This window comes from Acartia tonsa, chromosome 9 (assembly GCF_053477335.1).
Source record: "Acartia tonsa isolate MP-2025a chromosome 9, ASM5347733v1, whole genome shotgun sequence".
NCBI classification, from domain to species: domain Eukaryota; kingdom Metazoa; phylum Arthropoda; class Copepoda; order Calanoida; family Acartiidae; genus Acartia; species Acartia tonsa.
Window position 1 is genome coordinate 26,960,392 of NC_137268.1, and position 22,249 is coordinate 26,982,640.

The 22,249-nt window shown below is 32.4% G+C and overlaps 1 protein-coding gene across 1 annotated transcript in view; it reads left to right on the forward strand.

The window, feature by feature from the left end:
- The first annotated feature begins 4,250 nt into the window (after nt 1–4,250).
- The window catches only part of Hers (Histone gene-specific Epigenetic Repressor in late S phase), a 142,703-nt gene continuing 124,704 nt past the window's right edge, over nt 4,251–22,249 (forward strand). The window contains exons 1-2 of the mRNA XM_080171013.1: nt 4,251–4,262; nt 6,702–6,919. Of these exons, the coding sequence (XP_080027139.1) occupies nt 4,251–4,262; nt 6,702–6,919 (230 nt within the window). The remainder of the gene's footprint in view (nt 4,263–6,701; nt 6,920–22,249) is intronic.

Sequence of the window (22,249 nt, forward strand, 5' to 3'; positions counted from 1 at the left end):
CATACGAAAGTGCGCGAAATTTTTTTAAAAACTCTAGATCGTTTTCTAGTGTTTATCCTATTATATTAGTAAGATTTTCTTGTCTGAAGCTTAAGATTTCGAATAATTGTAGTTTGAGTTGGTTTTACTTTTCAGGCAAGCTTTTTATATGTCTTGGGTTTGTTTCAGGCTAATCCTCCTTCGCCCTCCGCTAGCTGGAGGCGAAGCAACTAAAATATTTTTTCAGGTTTTTAAAGACCTTTTAGCTACGGATTCATTAATAAAGTAGTAAGTATTTTTCAGAACAATTTCTTCCTTTTTCTTCCAGGTGGTTTTAGGCTATTTTACTTCTAGATTAAGGTCTTAGTGTGGTTTTAGGCTATTCTCTGTACTTTAGAAACAACATGTTTAATAAAAATATCTAAATTCGCTATTTCTTAGAATTGTGTTACACTATAGCCTAACAGTTATAAAGGGATAAGATGGAGGGATATAAAGGGATAAGACAATGGCAGATAAATTAATTAACAAATTGTTATTCACATAATTACCCCTTTTTACAGATTACAATAAGTCCTAAAGTTGTTAAGAAAACTATAATATAAAACTTTGAGGACTAGTGTAATAAACAGTCCAATGTCCCCAACCTCCCTGGATATGATGAGATTGGTAATAAAAAAATAAGGTTTTAATCCCTTAAATGAAAAAAATATACCCATCATTAAAGCAAAATAAAATTGTATTTTTACTTTTTAAATTAGAGTGAAGATTATTTTATCTTTCATTGTTCTATCCCTAATTCCCTGGAGATAAGAAAGTTAAACAATGGATGTAAGAATATATGTGGATATCATGACTTGGGAAAAATTGTCATCAATTTAGGTTGCTAACATGGATATCACTTATTGGTCAGTTCGTTCATCCAGTAGGAGGGAGGGGATGGGATAAAGGGGGTGGATGGGAGTATCGTCATTTTAGAAATTTACAAGTTTCACTTTATTAGAGTACATGATAATCTGGATTCTGGAACAAGTTCCAATAAATAATAAATCCATTGTTAAACATCAAGATTTTTAACAAAAGAAAGTTTAAAGGATATATTTAGCTAATAATTAATATAAAAATTGGTAAAATTGGTAAATTAGAAAATCTTAATATAAAAGAAACAGGATGTCTGTTTGTGTGTTGATCTCGCTCTACGGTGGGCAGATATAGTTCTCCTTTGTAATGAAGCTTTTTATGGTTCCTGGTAGGTTTTATGGTACACCGACAAACGTCCTACCGCGACAAACGTCCTACTACGACAAACGTCCTACGCGACAAACGTCCTAAGCGACAAACGTCCTACTGCGACATCTCTTAAGTAAAACGTCCTAAAAATTTAAAGGTCGAATTTTGTAATGCAAGGATGTATCGGGTTCGAAACCATACCATTTGATAGCCAACACAGACTTTGGGAAAACTGTCGGACAGATTTTTAAAATTTAGCCTATGGTTAAAGTTATTCAAAAAATAAATTTCAGTCAAAGATTATTTTCCTGTGTTTTATCGCCATTTTTAATTTTATATTGATACGTATTCTTACAATTAGAGGATTTTGTCCTTAAATTTGGAAGATTTTTTTATTTCATAATTTTTGAAAATTTTTAGGACGTTTTACTAAAGAGATGTCGCAGTAGGACGTTTGTCGCAGTAGGACGTTTGTCGCTTAGGACGTTTGTCGCGTAGGACGTTTGTCGCATTAGGACGTTTGTCGTATTAGGACGTTTGTCGGTGTACCGGTTTTATTACTATTTTTCGGTGAGGTTACCTGCACCTTCCAAAGAAAAATCACCCCAAGAAAAAAATCCTCCTATATTTAAAATGTAATGTAGAGGGTCATCTTACCCACCCTCCCCAATAACTCAATTAGCCCTTAGAGTAGATGTAGTAGTAAAAAGGTAAAAAAAGAAAAAAATATTTTCTAGCAGTGTTTTTTTTTTAGGGGGGGGGGGACGTTAATCAACTCTACCTAACAAACAGCTAGATCCCTGTCATGACATTAAAAATTATTCTCTGTAAAGACTCAAATCGGTCCGGTGGTTAGCGAGATCTTTCGGTGTATACATACAGTCACACACACAAACATCCTGCTTATTTTTTGTTTTTATTGGTATGCCCTTAGTCATTTACATCTACGCTTATTAAGTTCGCAGCTGCCATATTTGCAGCTAGCTCGTATCTTGTGCGGCTCTTAGGTAGCCGAAGTCGCGATATATTTATTTTCTCAGAGACAGCAGCGACATATAATATTTCTTAGAAAAAAATATAAATATAATCACGAAACCTTTCTGACAAAAACAAATGTTTTCTATGTTTAGGATCGGACCAGGGACGTCCAATGGGGGGGGGGGGGGGCGGATGTGTTAACCCTCCCCCCCCAAAAAAAATAAATAAAAAAAGCTTGGACGTCCTTAAATCGGACCGTAGAACTTGAATGTTTTTTACCATTTTGATTTGGGTGCTTTTTTTGTCTCTTTAATCGTGGAAATGGCCTTCCATAACATACTTAAATTATAAAACTTTATCCATCAATGACGTAGGTAGGATTTTAATCTGGAAGCCAAGCACCCACAAAAGAAGGGACCAGTAGCAATGGACTGTAAATTATACTGGTACCCAAAGTTATACATCTCATCTGGTTATTTCACTTTCCATAATTTGGGAATTAAATGTACATCTAATCATCGTCCATTGTCTTATCTTTTAGTATCCCTAACACAGACTAATAATGCTACAATATTGTAGTACAACCAAAAATTTTAAAAAAATGATTGGTTGGTCCAAACTAGCAATGCGCAAACTTTTTAACAAATAGTTTTCATTTACAGGACGAGTAATATCATTATAAGGGTTTACATCAATTTATCGTCCATTTTCTTGTCCCTTCAGATCCATGCATAAGGGGGTAAAGTAGGGGGTGGGGGAGAAAACCCTTAACACACAACCTCAATGCACCAAATATTATGAAGAATCATTTTGTAAAGTTTGATAAAATTTGATTATGAATGAAAGGCGTGATGCAGGGACAAGGGACCAGGATTCTAATAAACAATTCAAAGTACAAATTTTACCAACAACCCACTTTCATCTATAGTACCCACCCCCCTTTGACCCACTATCAAAGCACATAACAAGTTTAACGCCAATAATACGCCAAATTTTCTGCATTTTAAATGTAATTAATTTGCTGAATCTCGGCTCTAGGTGTGATTAGAAACTTGAGGGTTCAAGGGAATGTTTTTAAAATCAAAGAAAAAATCATAAAAAAAACTTCAACAAAGGACCCCCAACCCCCCAAAAATAATTTTAAATTAATTAAAAATATGTAGGGGGAAGGGAGTTTTTCATTGTTTGTTTATATCTTTAGGTCAGGTTAGGTTAGGTTCCTTTTGGGTATAGGAAAAAAATGTAACCTCCCAATTATGAATGATTTATTTTCAAAATTATGAAGTATATTCTTATGGTCGCTAGGGACTTAAATTAATCATAATCACCAGGAAGGAAAAGGACAATGGGCTGATTATTAAAGAAGTCCCCAAAATTTTCTTTTATAAGGTTTCTTATTCGTTGGCTCAATAAATTTGTGGTCTTTTATTGAATTTTGATTGGTTGGTATATTAAGTAGTGTCCAAACGTTACAACCATTAGGTAATCTACCGAAGGGGTAATTTTGTGTATCATCATTAAAGAAGTAAATCAAATTATCGACCATTGTCATATCCCTTTAAATTCCCTGTATTTTATATTGAATATTTTACAGTTTACTATTCTATTTCATATACAGTTGACTAATTGGAAAGTTTGTGCTTCTAAAGAACATAATTGTCCTTGTTTTCAAGATTTCATTTACCTATCAAAAAGTCCCAGGAAAGTTAAACTTAAGTTTACATATTCTTGGCCTCAATGAATTTTGGGGGGGTAAACTAAATTTACCCCTGCCAACAGATTTCAGGGGGGGTAATTACCCCCCCCCCCCAAGCAAATTTTACCCCCCGGGGTAAAAATTTTGGGGGGGGTAAAAAAAATTTGCGGCGCGCTTCGCGCGCCATTTTACCCCTCCAAGCACGAATTACCCCCCCCCCTAAAAAATTTTTACACCCCCTCAAAATAAAAAGTTTGGACGCCCCTGACATAAACATCATGTTACTTTCATATGGACTATAGTTTGTCTGTCCATTTATGAAGTAATTTTTTTCGAATTATGATGCAATTTTCCATAGGATAGAGAAATGTGTAAAAAGGTAAAAAGAAGTTTTTTTAACAGTGCAGGTTTTTATTAGTCCTAGGAAGATTTTAAATTCTTTTGGGGGAGGATAGCTTCACCCAATCGAAAAGAAATCGCCCCTTAAGAAATCTCTATTCTCCCCCACCCCAAAAAAAACTTTTTCATGTGGGGGTTGACAATGCTCCCAGTCTTTCTTGATGCCTCTAGAAGCATCTAGGGTTTCAGGTACTAGTGTTTAAATATGATTGAACAATTAATTGAAGTTTGTGAAATGATATAGAACCAGCCATTAACAAGATCTTTGGCGTAAACACAATACATAGTACATACATACAGATATACATCCTATTATTATATATTACTATATTTCGTGAAAGTTCGTAAAAAATATGAATATTTAAACAAAATAGGTATAATTTTCATCTTTTATATTTCTGTAAATTCAAATTTGTTAAAAGCATACGAAGAAACCCCAATGATAATGATTGTATATTGAAACTGATTTGTGAGTAATTTGATGTAAATATTACGTAGAAATATAGAATAACAAACAAACAACTTCGCGCTCAATCCAAACCTATTTGTCCATCCATAAAAGATAGAATGATAGAGAAATAAATAGGGGACATTTTCAAAAGAGAAGGGGGGACTGTCCACTAAAGAGAATTGATCAGAAAAATCCACAAAGAGAGAGTGAATGAGTGAAAGAGAGAGAGAAAGAAAGAGAGAAATGCATTTTAAAATGAGAGAACTTTTTAGGGGTAAATTTATTTTGAGACTTGTAAAGAAACCAAAAAAGGGAAAAGATACATTCCCCCTTTTTTTTTCTTCTTATTTTACCCTTTTCTCTTTAGAAAATGGGGCGCACAGCATGAATGAATAGAAAATCCGCTAAAACTGGAAGGATACCATGCAGGGGGCAAATTAGGGGGAAGCTCACTTAAACCCAATGACACGATACGAAAAAAGGGGAAGGATACGGTTTCTGAGGAAAAGAGACATTGGAGAGAGAAATGAGAGAGGAGGGGGTGAGAGGAAAGGAGAATTGAAAAGCAAGGAATAGGACAATTCTTCCTAATCTAGGCTCCAACGAGCCAAGGACGAATGTCCGGCATGGGAGGAAAATTGACCCAACATGGATTGCTCTATTTGCTCTATGGCAAAGAGTATGTTTTTGTAGATCTATTTTGAATTTACTTAGCGCATTTCTTTTCTAACTAATTTTTTTATTTATAGAAATTCAACAATTTTTTTGATAATTTACAAAAAAAAGTAATATTTTTTTTTTAAAAGTATAAATGTTCTTTGGTACTATTTATACCGGCATGGGCTAAACACTTGGCGCGGCCCGTCTGCCTGAAAAACGTTAGTAACACTTTATCATTTGCCACGAAAAGGCTGCAAAAATTTTCTTTGAAAACTGTGAAAAATGTAAAATTATAATAAGAATCGTTACAAAACCCGTGAAATCACACAAAATGTGATGAAAAAAGTGCAACATAAAATTATGGTGGTTAAAACACCTATAAAAAGTTAAAATTATGGTAAAAAATATAAAGTTATATACAAATTGAGAAAAATATTTTTGTGTTATTTTGTGCGGGGCCAAAGCTGATATATTCTATATAAATATAATCATATTTTAATAATCTCACAGTAAAGTTGATTTAGAGATAAACATCAGTCACCATGCCCAAAATTAAGAAGGCTTCCCTAAAAAAGGAAAAATAGACTTTTTTATTAATTTTTCAATTTATTTGTTTTTGGCTGATCTGTAATAAAACGTGAAAAGGTATTTCTGCCTTTGTCCGTTTAGATCTTGTTAACCACTGAACCGCTTGAGTTCCCATTTTAGGAAGGCTTCAAATAGGTCTTTGGTCTTTATTAGGCTAGCTTAAGTTAAGGATTTAAGTCTTGGGGTGGTTTTTGGCTATTTTTCTGCCCTCTTCCTCCTCATGTATATATAGCTAGCCATAGATGCTAGGGGCTCTGTCGCTAGTGGCATTAATGACGGCTACTCTAAAAATTTGGTCTGTCTGTATGTTAGTACGTCTTCCATTATAGTGTTTTTTCTAGATTAAAACAAATTTAAAAAAACTACCTTTTTTTAACTTTTACTGAATTTTTTAGATTCAATTATTATGTAATAATGAGAGAATTATTTTTTTACTATGTAGTTGTATAATGCTACTATGGCCAATTGGTACATCCCCAATTAAGACATATATAAAATTACCCTTCTGTTGATTATTATTAGTGGTTAAAATGTTTGAACACTTAACAAATTAACCAATCGATTTTCAATAAAAGGCAAAGTTGATAAGGCAACGAATAATACAACGATTATAAATCTTTGGGGACTAGTGTAACCCAAATAGAAAATGGCGAGGGGTGCATTCGCTAGTTGTAGTAAAAGTAAAACAAACCAAAAGTCTAAATTATTTGTCCAACTCAGGGTCAAGACGCCGCTACCACCGAACGGCCAGTTGGTAAAAAGAAGAAAACCGCCGCCGGCGCTAAAAACGCGATGAAAACCCGCAAAACGGCTGCTGCCAGCAGCAGTAAAGACCGCAGTAAGCTGGCTGCGAATAAAATAGCAGACCTAGAAATTGTTGGGAGTAAAAAAGTGAAAAAATCTGCGGCTAAAAGAAGCTTGGCTGTAGATGAAAATGAGTCAGAAATTAAACCCAAAAGGAATTAATAGTTTAAAATAATTCAGATCATAAAAATATTGTTTTTTATTACCTACTTAGTGAATACTTGTAAATAAAAATACTACCTACCTATCGAAATAATTTTAAAAATTTTTAAAGCAAGATTTTTTTCGCTGTGTGACATATTTCTTTTACTAGGTAAATATAATAGTTTTATTTTTCGTTTTCAGGAACATCATAAAAGGTAGGTTAGTTTTGGGATATTTAAGGTTTTCTCTAAAATAATAAATATATAAGTATAGATGTATAATCCAGATAATTACCTGGCCAAAGTGGTGGAGATCCTTTTATTTGTAAGCAAATTGTTTTCTGTTCTTTTGTAGGGACTTGGCTGTGTTTATATTTCCTACTCTATTAGCTAATTTCAAAGACCCAATACAGAGTTAAGAAAGGGTACCTGCCCCAATAGAGGAGTGACATCATTATTTAGCCAGCTACAAGCTTCACTTTTTTAGAGTACATGAAAATCTGGAATAAGATCCAAGTAATAATATTTCCATTTTGTTGAAATGTTTTGTCGACAATATGGCAATTGAAAAAATGGTGGAATGTTATTGAATTGTAAATTGTACTGGCATTAAAAGTTTTCTAAACACTTTCTCTCATTTGTTAACTTAAAAAATATGGGCACTTTAGTTAAACCTTGATTGTTTGGTAGAAAAGTGCAGTGTCCAAAATTAATCCAATAATTTTTGATGTTTGGAAAAGAATATTTTCAATTGTGTTATACCTCAAGATTATATTGACTAATATTACTTGAGCTAATTTGTCTGAAATTTACGTCGACACTCACCTTTTAAAGCATATTTTATGAAGATTGAAAAATATTTCAATTTAACATTTATAGAGACATTAAAGTTTAAAAGCTAGGCACTTTTACATACTTCATACTAGTATTATTTACAATTTAAAGTAATGGGATGTCCGCCTGTTTGTCTTTTTTTGGAGTAGGTATTTAAATTAGATTTATTTTGTGATTTGTATAAACTAAGTGCTCTCAATCAGGGGGGGGGGGGGGATAAATATGTAAAAAGAAAAAATCGGGGTAGGGGTCAAATTTTTTAATTATTTTTTAATGTTCGTTTGTTCATTTGTATTATTCTTTAGGACCAAATTCCATGTATCTATCCATATAATATGCCTGAAATTAACCAACCCTTTTAAACTTATTGAAGTTTTGGTCAGAGTATAAAATCCAGGAAATGGAATGTTTTTGCATAGTTTTGTTTTTCTATACCCTTATGTACAAGTTACAAGAGCTCTGTTTGTAGTTTAAGATCTCGCTAACCGCTGGACTGATATGGTTCTCCTTTACAGTTAAGCTCAGAAGTTTAAACACTATTTTGGGGGCAGGTAGCTACAACCTCCCAAGAGCAATCGACCCCTGAAAAATCTTGGTAGGTTTTTGTTTGTAGGTTAATATCTATAATTACTGAACACATTTAGTTATCTATTTTAATGAAGATTCCTGGTTTAATTCTGCATTTGAGTCTTGGAATGGTTTTAGGCTGTTTTTATGCCCCCTTCGCCTATAGAGACCCCTAGATGCTAGGGGCACATCTTGAAATATTTTTTTTTTACCCTGTGAAATCTGTCGGCATTGCGTTGACATAAGTATTTCATTTTTTGACATTAAATAAAGATTGTCTTATTTGACATATCATTGACATTATGACAAAAAATAACACAATGCTATTCTAATAATGTGATTTTGTTTTGTGCTTTTTTATATGCGTTGGACCTTTTTAAATGCCAACGCATTTTTTCTTGTATAAATCCCACAAAGTTTTAAAAACACTTTCTCTCATTTGTTGGTTTCAAAACTTTGTTTTTTTTTCTCCATAAGGGAACATTTTCATATTCATAGTAGGAGTAGTTTATTTTTAATCTTTCATTGTCTTATCCCTTAAGATCTCTGAGAGTTTTAAGTTTTTAACACATTTTCTTTCCAATTCATATCCCCTTAGGAAAATACTTTCAAATCATCTAACTATTCTCACTTTAATTTTACTTTATTGGCTTTTAATACCTACAGATTTTACAATTTTTTTCGACTCTATTTTTTTAATAAGGACAATTAAGATATGTACGTTTTTGTAAATAATGAACATACAAACGCACATCTAGGCACTTTAGCAATTAAAACCTACACGGAGGTGATTTTTCTTGGCAGATTATGATTTATAATTCCCCCCCCCCCCCCCCCAAACGTTATAAACCTTCCCAGAAACTATAAAAACATTACCTATGATTTGGCGGTTTACAAGATTTTCTAAACAAAGACAGACAGATATCCTTTTACTTTTAAATAATGATAATGAAACATATCTAGAACTATCCTAATGCATATGGTGATGTTATTCGCCATTATTTTTGCATTTGTTCAGAGATAAAAGTAATAGTAACTATATCAATTATATTAAATAAAGTAGTAGGGATTTTTTTCTGTCGTGTCAAGGTCTCAATAGCCACTGAAACGATTGAGTGGGGCCTTAGATACCTTTTAGGTGGCTTTATTCTCTAATATAAAAACCCCGTGTAAGAATTTCCTTAAATGGAGAACTTAATCGCTTTTTTAGTTTTTAGGGTCTTAACGGACAAACATAAAAGCTCTCTACTTAATTGAGATTGTAATTTATCGAACAGATAAGTTAAAAAATATTCTATTTTATTTAAAAAGAACTATTCCTTCGCCCCTGATTTATTTAGGCTATAAAGGGTAGTTTGGACGTATACAAGAATTAGCTTTTATTGACATAATAAACAATTATATTATAATGCATACAACAAGAGAAAGAAATGGGAGGAGATATTTTAGATAGAGAAGAAAAAAATACTTTTTTTGTGGAATGGGGGGGGGGTTTGAAGTTCATTTAAGCGGTTTTACCCCTCACCCCCATCCCCCTACCAACACTTATATATGCTAAAAAAGCTTAGTAAAGCTCATTTAAAAATATTAAAGGTTTTTTTTGGAAAAAAAATAGGTTAGCTTTATCTGATTTAGTGTCAAATATAGGAATTTCTATTGAAAAAGTAACTCAATCATTTTACCCCTTTTTTCCTAATTCACTCCTTTTTAGTAGCGAAGCTTCTCTATAATCCTATTTGTCTCTTCGTCCTTCTTTAACTTTATGGGGGAAATAAGATTATTTTCTAGGGTGCTATTTAAGACAAATGATCTTTTTTTGCTTTGGTATTTATGAATGTTTTCATCTTTGTTTAAAAAAAAATAATTTCAATAACTGTTATAAACATTAAATATTGCTATTAAAGAGGTGTCCATCATTACTATTCTATGACTTGTTACTGTTAGGGCTAAACACTAATAACTGGCCACACACTCACACACACACACACATATTCAAATGGATTAAAATCGCTTAATATCTGACCCCCTTCGATTTTCTACACACTCCCTTTTCAAGAAAGGATTAAAACACATTCAATTTACTATTTTCTTTCACCAATATTTTGAAATGTTTGACCCTTTGACTAAATAACCTTTGTCTTGAAGACCTTACTGGGCATGCTAATGAATTGCGCCCGTTTATTGGCCAAGAGAATGCCCCAAAATATTGCTATTAATGCACCGCGTTTTACATAGCATTAGTACTGTAGGAAACATAAAAATCCTACCCCATCTTAAGATTAATTTGGTGGAAAAGTTTAGACTCTGCTAGTTTGTACCAACCAATAAAGATATTTTAAAAGCCATTAAAGATTTTAACCTAAAGGAATAAAGAAATTTTTCTAAAACTTTAGGTACAAGTTTGTACGGAAACTAAACCGTCCCCGACAAAAGGGGACACATTTTAGTAAATGGAACGTACAATAATGAAAGGAAGTGATAAGAAGGCTTTCAATAAAATAAAAGTGGTGAGGGAGGGGGGCAGGTGGTGATTTGAAATGGGAGGAGTTATGCAGGGAGGAAGAAATAGGCTGCTTATTACACTAGTCCTCAAAGTTTTTTAATAAAGTTTTCTTATACGGTGGCTCAACTCTTTTGGGACTTCATTGAATTTTAATTGGTTGGTTAATGAAGTCCATTGTCCAAACGTTTAAACCACTAATTTTAATCTACAAAAGGAGTAATTTTGTGTATCCTCATTGGGGATGTACATCACTTTATCTGACATTGTCTTGTCCCTTTAGATCCCTGGGAATTATGCCAAGGAGTTAAAGAGGGTGGTTACATAAAAGAAACATGGAGTCTTTATTCAATTTTGCAAAGTAAAAAGTTTGCAAATTTTTTTTGGGTGGGAGGGAGGTTAGTCGACTCCCTTTTTTAATTTTAGTTTTAAAAAGAAATTTGGTATTCTCCTCTTAGAAATATTTTTTTCAATTTTTATTATTATATAGATTAAAGGTTATTCACGGTTTTAATTGAACGCTATTGAAAGGGGTTATAATCAAGTTAAAGGGGGAAGGGATTGATTATGTATCAATTTACAATTTCAATTCTATGTAAACAACAATTGCCAGGGTATGCAGGGATATTTCAATGGATGATAATATCATTATATTTTTAAGTTTTTTTTTTTTATCCAGAAAAAGTACCCAAGGCAATTTGAATTATTTTTAAGTCTGTTCTTCAGTTTCTAACATAAGTTGATTACGTGATAATAAAAATAATCCCTCCCCCCCCCCCCCCACCTTTCATTTAAATTAACATTAAGAAATATAACACCTAGGATACAAGAACTAGAAGTTTCAATTAATTTTCCAGTATGGCTTCAACTGAATAATATCCGCTGGATTAAAAACCGGTTAGAGCTTTAATAAAAGTCCCTGACTAAAATTATGTTTAGCATTGCATTACAGAAAATTTGTCATGTATATTAGAATAAAAATCATACAATTAATAACTCTTAGGGCTTACAAAATTAGGTTTAATCTTATAATTTTCTATTTTAATATCCGCGGAAAGCTGTGTATGTGATAAATAATTATTCAAGACTCCCTTTAATTTAAAGAAAATTAAAATTAAGAAATTAAAGAGGGCAAAAACTGAAATATTTCGTAGAAAGCAATTTGAATTAGTTTTCCCCACTTTCCAAATTTCATCAGGAAATTATTTCAAATTCTTTTAATTTAACTTTTGTGTAATTTTATCTACCACATCAATATTATACTTTCATTTCCCGGTAGTTTTTAGTAGCGAAGCTACTCTTTTATTCGGTTCTAGGTACTTTTCCACAAATCGATTCCCCAAAATCGAATTCCCTCTTTTAAATTCCCAAACTTCATTTTGCCAAAGTGACGGATTCCCCCAATTTAAATTCCCATTAAAATTTATACCCCCAAATTATGATATCCATAATGCACTCATCCTAATTACACTTTGGCGACAGATCATATATCCTAAAGTTTACATTTCCACGTGTCCTTGATATCCTTCTTAAATACCCTAGAAATTATTAATTGTCTCTAAATTAAGAAGGGGGAGGGGGGGGGGCTAAACCAATAAAACTGCTCAAATTCTACATTCATTTGCCTTTTGCGAAAGGGGTTGTCATTTGATTACTAGGACAACAAAGTACAATGTTATAAGCAGAGCCTCTCTATAATCAAGTCCTAAAACTGTAAGTATGTCCTTAAACATTTTTCTTTAAGCTTTTCTATAATTAGTAATTCATCTCCAATAGCAATCGAGAATATATATATACATATGATATCTTCATTACAAAAGACAGAAGAAAAGACAGACAAAAAGACGGAAAGACAGTCGGGCAGAGAGCAGACAGACAAGCAAACAGATCTGTAAGGGTTAATGGATATCTTTAGATGCGGCAATTTGTAGAAGAGGGAATATGATCTCATTGCTTTACATACATGCAGAGATGCGGACATAATGACAGATATGCAGAGATTTACCAAAAAAAATTATAGGTCTCTAGCTGTGATAGAAGCCACGATATTCATGATATATGTCTGTAGTAAAAGCCGGACAAAAATCGGTCATAAAGTCGGTCAGGGAGCGGTCAAACGGTCATAACACCACTTTTCTCAGAAGGTCATTGATATCTAAGTATTCACCAAAAAAATTTTAGGTTTCTACCTTATACACAAAAGTCATAATGTAGAAATTAAGATTTATTTAGAATTTTTTCTAATTTTTTTGGCTACCAAACCGACTTTGACCGGACACCACGACCGACACAGACCAGATATCCTAATAAAATCAACTCTTGCCGACGTATAATTACTAAACTTAAAAAGTCATGAAGCTACAGCTCTCCATCTTACCTACAAAAAAAATGAGATTGAAAAAACTAGAGGGGGGGGGGCTCTTGGAGCCCCCCCCCCCCCCCCCGATCTGTAAGGGTTAATGGATATCTTTAGATGCGGCAATTTGTAGAAGAGGGAATATGATCTCATTGCTTTAAGACGTTTAGGCTAAGTGCATCAGGCCAAAGTGTCACTGGGAAAAGAATAACAAAGGATATTTAAAATAAGGGGAATCAGATTTCGGGGAATCCGTTTGTGGGAATCTAAACAGTGGGAATAAAATTAGGGAAATGTGTAGGATACCCTTTTATTCACTACTGACTGCTACACCCATAGAGGCCCCCAGAAGCACTTGAGGGGAGGGATGGTTGATTTTGATAACCATAGCCCACCAACCCCCATTTTTATTTTAAGTTTTAAAAAGAATTTTAATTTTTTGGCGGTACCCTCCCCCAAAATAGTGGTTTGCAAGATCTAATAGCGGACTAATTTACCTACCAGTACCTCATTATATTAGGACTAGTTTATCGCCTCTAGTTGAGGAGGTCAAGCAAATACCATAGAACCACCCCTAAGACACTTATAAATCTTGCCTCAAAAGTACAACCAATACGGACTAACATTTTTAAAGATATTTAGCTTTAAAAAACCCCACTATTTTTATGTATTGATAAAGATTTGAACATATAATGAATGTACAATAAATCATGACTAAATAGGTGTTTTAATGCTTTGATAGTGTTTAAACACTTACTTATACCCACACGTATACCCATACGTATACACACACACACACACAAACCCAAAATGTTTAAGGAAAAAAGGCTTGGCCCTGAATTTTTTAACAATGCAAGGGCTTAAAAATGACAAAAATAGACCTCTAAAGGAATATTTTTTTGTGCATCTAGGGTCTTTTTGTTCCAAGGGGAGGGGCAGAAATAGCCTAAAATCATCCAAAAAGATATTTAAATTTAGAAATGTAAATGCCCCTAGTGAGAGGCCCACAAAAAAAACTTATTTAAAAAAAGAGTTTTATATGTAAGTTTTAATCTTAAATAAAATTGAATAGATTTAATAAAAGTCCCTGACTAACATTATGTTTAGCATTGCATTACAGAAAATTTGTCATGTATATTAGAATAAAAATCATACAATTAATAACTCTTAGGGCTTACAAAATTAGGTTTAATCTTATAATTTTCTATTTTAATATCCGCGGAAAGCTGTGTATGTGATAAATAATTATTCAAGACTCCCTTTAATTTAAAGAAAATTAAAATTAAGAAATTACCTAAAGAGGGCAAAAACTGAAATATTTTGTAGAAAGCAATTTGAATTAGTTTTCCCCACTTTCCAAATTTCATCAGGAAATTATTTCAAATTCTTTTAATTTAACTTTTGTGTAATTTTATCTACCACATCAATATTATACTTTCATTTCCCGGTAGTTTTTAGTAGCGAAGCTACTCTTTTATTCACTACTGACTGCTACACCCATAGAGGCCCCCAGAAGCACTTGAGGGGAGGGATGGTTGATTTTGATAACCATAGCCCACCAACCCCCATTTTTATTTTAAGTTTTAAAAAGAATTTTAATTTTTTGGCGGTACCCTCCCCCAAAATAGTGGTTTGCAAGATCTAATAGCGGACTAATTTACCTACCAGTCCTCATTATATTAGGACTAGTTTATCGCCTCTAGTTGAGGAGGTCAAGCAAATACCATAGAACCACCCCTAAGACACTTATAAATCTTGCCTCAAAAGTACAACCAATACGGACTAACATTTTTAAAGATATTTAGCTTTAAAAAACCCCACTATTTTTATATATTGATAAAGATTTGAACATATAATGAATGTACAATAAATCATGACTAAATAGGTGTTTTAATGCTTTGATAGTGTTTAAACACTTACTTATACCCACACGTATACCCATACGTATACACACACACACACACAAACCCAAAATGTTTAAGGAAAAAAGGCTTGGCCCTGAATTTTTTAACAATGCAAGGGCTTAAAAATGACAAAAATAGACCTCTAAAGGAATATTTTTTTGTGCATCTAGGGTCTTTTTGTTCCAAGGGGAGGGGCAGAAATAGCCTAAAATCATCCAAAAAGATATTTAAATTTAGAAATGTAAATGCCCCTAGTGAGAGGCCCACAAAAAAAACTTATTTAAAAAAAGAGTTTTATATGTAAGTTTTAATCTTAAATAAAATTGAATAGATTTAATAAAAGTCCCTGACTAACATTATGTTTAGCATTGCATTACAGAAAATTTGTCATGTATATTAGAATAAAAATCATACAATTAATAACTCTTAGGGCTTACAAAATTAGGTTTAATCTTATAATTTTCTATTTTAATATCCGCGGAAAGCTGTGTATGTGATAAATAATTATTCAAGACTCCCTTTAATTTAAAGAAAATTAAAATTAAGAAATTACCTAAAGAGGGCAAAAACTGAAATATTTTGTAGAAAGCAATTTGAATTAGTTTTCCCCACTTTCCAAATTTCATCAGGAAATTATTTCAAATTCTTTTAATTTAACTTTTGTGTAATTTTATCTACCACATCAATATTATACTTTCATTTCCCGGTAGTTTTTAGTAGCGAAGCTACTCTTTTATTCACTACTGACTGCTACACCCATAGAGGCCCCCAGAAGCACTTGAGGGGAGGGATGGTTGATTTTGATAACCATAGCCCACCAACCCCCATTTTTATTTTAAGTTTTAAAAAGAATTTTAATTTTTTGGCGGTACCCTCCCCCAAAATAGTGGTTTGCAAGATCTAATAGCGGACTAATTTACCTACCAGTACCTCATTATATTAGGACTAGTTTATCGCCTCTAGTTGAGGAGGTCAAGCAAATACCATAGAACCACCCCTAAGACACTTATAAATCTTGCCTCAAAAGTACAACCAATACGGACTAACATTTTTAAAGATATTTAGCTTTAAAAAACCCCACTATTTTTATATATTGATAAAGATTTGAACATATAATGAATGTACAATAAATCATGACTAAATAGGTGTTTTAATGCTTTGATAGTGTTTAAACACTTACTTATACCCACACGTATACCCATACGTATACACACACACACACACAAACCCAAAATGTTTAAGGAAAAAAGGCTTGGCCCTGAATTTTTTAACAATGCAAGGGCATAAAAATGACAAAAATAGACCTCTAAAGGAATATTTTTTTGTGCATCTAGGGTCTTTTTGTTCCAAGGGGAGGGGCAGAAATAGCCTAAAATCATCCAAAAAGATATTTAAATTTAGAAATGTAAATGCCCCTAGTGAGAGGCCCACAAAAAAAACTTATTTAAAAAAAGAGTTTTATATGTAAGTTTTAATCTTAAATAAAATTGAATAGATTCTCAGATAAAAATATCTTTTTCTCTTTCTGTTGAAAATAATACAAAACAAAATATACATTTTCTAAGAAATATATTTAAATGAGGACAATAGCGTCCATAAGTAGCGTAGCAATTGCAAGCTAACAACATTTTCGATTAAAACAGAATTAGTTAGTTACTTCGCCCCTAGTATCTAGAGGCTCTCTAATATTTAAAGAGGTGGGGAGGGGGGGGGGGCTTAAAAATAGTTTAAATCTATATCAGAAATAACACAGCCTAAAACCATCCCAGAAGCAATTTAAAGCTTCCCTAAAATAAAGAACTCAATAAGCTTAGTGGTTAGCGAGGACTTGACTTTGAGGACTAGTACCATTTGCAGTCCAATGTCCATCTCCTCCCTGAAGTTAACTGATTAATATTCTATAGATGGTAGCCTTGAAAAAGATTAAATATGATTAATTACTGATCATATTTGTTTATTACTCTTTATCTTCTTAACTAATAAAAGTAACAGTATGTTTGTCTGTCTGTCTTAAGCGTAAGATTTCGCAGAGTGCTAGACTGACATGGATCCCCTTTACAGTGAAGCTCCTTAGTGTATCTTATTTTATTGGTTGTTTTTATAATGCATATTAATGATTGGTTGAAAAGTAGATGTGCACTCATATCCGCACATGTATCACATTTTATAATCAGCAGAACCTCCTCTTTACAGATATCTAGAGGCACTTCAACTTTCAATTTCTAGAGGGACTTGAACTTTCAATTTTAACTTTTAAAAATTTAAAATAAGTTGATAGAGGCGATTTTTCTTGGGATGGTGGAGGTATCCTACCAAATAATAAAAGCGTAAAGGAGAACCATATCGGTTCAACGGTTGGTGAGATCCTTCGCGGTAGAGAAGACAGACAGACAGACATTCTGTTACTTTTAGATAAGCCAGAAACACTCCTGCTTATTCGCTATTTTGCCATTTTTTGCAAATATGAAATCTTATGCGGAAAGAAATCGACACTACGCAAAGTATAGGGCTATAATTTTAAGGGAGTTTACCAGTAATCAAAATTGATCATTCATAATCATAAACAAATAGGTGTTCAATGCTTTCTGAAGATCATAAATTAGCATAGAATTGAAAAATAATCCTATATAAAAGTAATATGATATTTGTCTGTCTGTATGATATGATGATACTTTTTTATACCTACTAGCGGCTACGCCCCTAGAGGCCTTTAGGGGCACTTGAGTAGGAGAGAGTCGAATTTAATAATTCAATTTCTTTTTTTAGATTTTTAAAAAAAAAATTTAAAAAATTTGGAGGGGGGGATTTTTCATTTTTTGGGGGGGTTGGGGGTGTCCCACCCCCCAAGAAAATAGGTATAAACCTTTCCGGGACCTATGAGAAGCTACCCTGTTAAGGAGAACCCGATCGGTTCAGCGGTTAGCGAGATCCTTCGGTACAGACAAACACACAAACACACAAAAATCCTGTTACTTTATTATAAGGATTAAAGTTTCTTATTCATCCATGGCAGGTTTTTATCAATTTTTGAAAGGAATAATTTCCCCCTTCCATTAAAGGGGCAGGGGGTGTAAATTTGTTAAACCAATGGATATATTATTACTCTGGATCTTACGCTAGATTTTCAAGTTCTTTTATAAAGTGAAGCACGTAGCAGGCTACATTGACGATTCCCCACCTTCCACCCCATTATCTCCCTTCCTACTGGATGAACGAACTGACCAATAAACGAGTTCTTTGTTAGCAAGCTAAATTTCCTTGTCAATATCCACGTATTTCTACATCCATTTATAAACCACTACTTTTTTCGCTGTTGAGAATTATAAAAATCTTTGATGTTTTTTTAAAAACGTATGACTAGGAAGTTATAGGGCTAAAGGGCACAGATAAATGAATATTAGAATATTCATTAAACAATTATGATACCAAAAAAATGCCAGCATGATATTTTATAGACATTTTAAAACAAACAGTTTAGAAAAAAGTCTCTTTTTTCTAATTGAAATTAACAATATAAAAGATATAAATTAAGTTTTAGGGAAAATAAATGAAAAACTCAATCTTCTCTTAAAGGATTTATGTGGAGAATTTCGGGATAGTACATTCGAGGATAAATTATCTTACAAAATGTACAAATAAAATAAATAATGTATAATTTTCGTATGGACATATTTATATTTTTATGATTGATTATAATCGTCCTAGAAATCATCATTTTAAGAAAACTAATGGAACTTTCTTAAGATTAACATGTTAAGATGTACGGACTTTCTGGTAATGATTATTTAGTTGCTACGCTATCTAAATAGGAATCACAATTTTATTTTTTTTAATCAAAAGGGCGATTTTAACATTTATTATATAACGAATAAACTTTTGCCTTGTGTTCAAAATATAGATATCTTAGCAAGCATTAAATGATCAAAACTTGAAGCAAGTCTTGGGTCAAAGAATAGATTAATTAACGAAAATTTAATTTTACCTATTTATTTTGGACTTTATTTCAAAGAAAATAATTTATTATGTAGAATTTTTTTTCCCAGAATGGTTTTTAAACCGAATTATATCCGCTGGATTAGATCCGGTTCTCAGTCATACTGAATAATAATGTATAGCAGGTGTATCAAAGTAAATTTTTCATGAATATTTAAATAAAAATCATACCAGTTAATATAGACAGCTGTCTATAATACGATTATACGATAAATAACTATTCTCTAACTAGGTACCTAGTAAAATTGTAATTTATCAACTACTATCGACTTCGCCCCTATCCTCTAGGGGCTTTGCCACAAGAGAAGCTACCCTGTAAAGGAGAACCCGATCGGTTCAGCGGTTAGCGAGATCCTTCGCTACAAACAAACAGACAAACAGACACACAGACAAACAAACAGACAGACAGACAGACATCGTTCTACTTTGTATTATAGATAAAAATGATGAAATATTTTGGAAGATAAATTTTCCGCTATTAACCTATCTCCCCTCTCCTGTTACACATAGAGAGTAAAGCAGGGAGGGAGGAGACATTGGGCTGTTTACAACACTAGTCCCCAAAGTTTTATAAAAAAATTCTTATTATTCGTTAGCTCACCAACTTTTGGAACACTTATTAATTTTTCAGTGGTTGGTTCATTAAGTCGAGTGTATAAACTTTTCGATCATTATTTGCATGCTATAGAAGGTATGGTTTTGTGTTTCACCATTAGGGTTGTACATCAATTTATCGTCCATTGTCTTATCCCTTTAGATCCATGAGAGTAAAGACTGTGTTTATGTTACAAAATAAAGCAACTATTCAAACTAAAATATAAACATTACAAATTCAACAATTTAATAGCATATAGTTCGTGGAAAAGTAGTAATAAAAACAAGAATGATTATATACATATAAGTAGCGCAGCAATAAGAAGAACAAAAAATACAGTAAAGCAGTATACAGTAAGAATTGAGAAAACATACCTAGCATGAATGATAAGGATTAGATACATGATTCACATTCTAAAATGTTTTGATTTTTAAATCGTCGTTTCAAAAACTGTCCTGTAAAGATGGGGTAGAGACCAGGTATCTTACGGGATAAGACAATGGACAATAAATTGATGTACAGATTCATTCATGATGAAGAAAATAAACCCTTTCGTAGATTAAGATAAATGGTGTGAAATTTTGCACACTACCTACTAGTTTTTAGATTTAATAACAGTTTTAAGCAAACGATTGAGAAAACCCTAACTAAAATCTTGAGTACTATTACACAATTTATAGTCAATTGTCCCTTCCCTTCTCCCTGGAAAGACATAATATCAATTGAATTCTGAATATATATTCAATATTCAAATAAGAAGAAAAAGTGTAAATACAAACCAACCGTGATCATTTTACCTAGCGCTAATTTGTCAGTTGCGTGGTATAACAGCATTTGATTTGCCTTGGCGTTTTTTATAAACATGCAAGCACATTTAAGACTTACAGACAAATGTCGTTCAAGCAAAGTATTAGTTCATAACATTAGTCTTTGAATCGTTTTATTAAATAGATCATTTTTTTCATACTTTGAGCGGTTTATGTTAAAAAATATTTTTAATGTTACATTGTAATATTTTTTGAATTCACGAAAATACGAGGATATAATGTTATTTTTTTGCTATATTGGAAATAGGACTGTAATGAAAAAACACCGTAAAAGGAGGAAGCGAAAACTGGAATGAAAAAGAAAGAGAGGGTTATTGAAAAAGATCGCAGTAATTTATGTTGCTTTAAATGTTTAGGTACTAAACCCCCTTCAGGCCTCCCCCCCCAAATAAAAGATAAGATAATTGACGCTTCCAATTATGATAAAACATAATTTCCTTTTCTGTAGATTAAGATAATTGGTAGAAAAGTTTGGACACTGCTATTTTGTACTAAAAAGTTGATACCGTTTCAAACTTGGTCTCTTCCTCTAATGATACTTTTATTAAAACTAAAGGGGGGGGGGGGGTAATAAAAGGCGTCAATTGAATAAAACTGGAAAATGTAAAGACCATTAAAATTCCCATCCGAAAAGTCGACAGTTTAATAACACAAAAACAGAAAGGACTGAAAAAATTTGAATACGCATTTTCAAAACAAAACGAATTTACTTTTCGTTTTTATAACTTAATAGCATGAGATCTTAAAGGATAAGACAATGGCAGATAAACTTATGTACACCCTCAATGATGATACACAAAATTACCTAGATTACAATTAGTGGTTGAAACTTTTGGACACTCAACTTAATGAACCGACCAATCAAAATCGTATAAAGTTGTTAAGAAAACGTTGTTATTAAATTTTGGTGACTAGTGTCATAGACAGTCTAATGTCCCCTCCCTCCCTGATAAAATATACTAATTATAGAGAAGCCATGCTATGATACTTAAAATCTCTTTAACAGTTTATTAATTTTCTAGAACTTACAGCAAAAGTAAAACAAAAACAACAAGTTTTATTTTACAATTACACGCTTTGAAAAAAAGTAAAAGTTAAGCATAAGTTTACATGCTAGTAAAGATTTGTTTTATAGCAAAAATACTCTGTATCTTTACTTTATTCAACAACTAAGATGGATTGTCATCTCTTTTTTTTTATTGAGCCCTTTAACTATTGAGCATATTAATGCATTTAACAACATTCTCACTTTTCAATGACAGATTTTAAAATTATTTTTTTACTTGCCATTAGCATCTAGGGCTATGTTTTCCAAGAGACTTTCTTATTTAATAATTTATTCCTTTAAGAACAAACTATACATTATTAAATCACATATTAATTTAAAGGAACTATCATACATTTAAATTAAAAAACATAAACATTTTAAAGTATAATAAAAACATTAAGCTAACTACGCAGTAATAATAGTTTTAAAAATTTGTAATTAGTAAATTGTCAAATTATATGACATTTGACCCGTGGGGTAGGGTGAGGCAAATAGCTGAGAAGTATTCTATTTCAGACTGAAATCTAAAAAAAAACTTAGCCTAAAACCATCCCGGGGACTGTGTGAAGCTTTCATAAAATGGAAAAATTAATCGGTTCATTGCTTTTGAAATCTTAAGCTACAGACAAATATGTCAAAGGATATATAATATTACTTATGGGTGCTTTGCTATTTGTTTTGTAATTTAAAAGTGAAA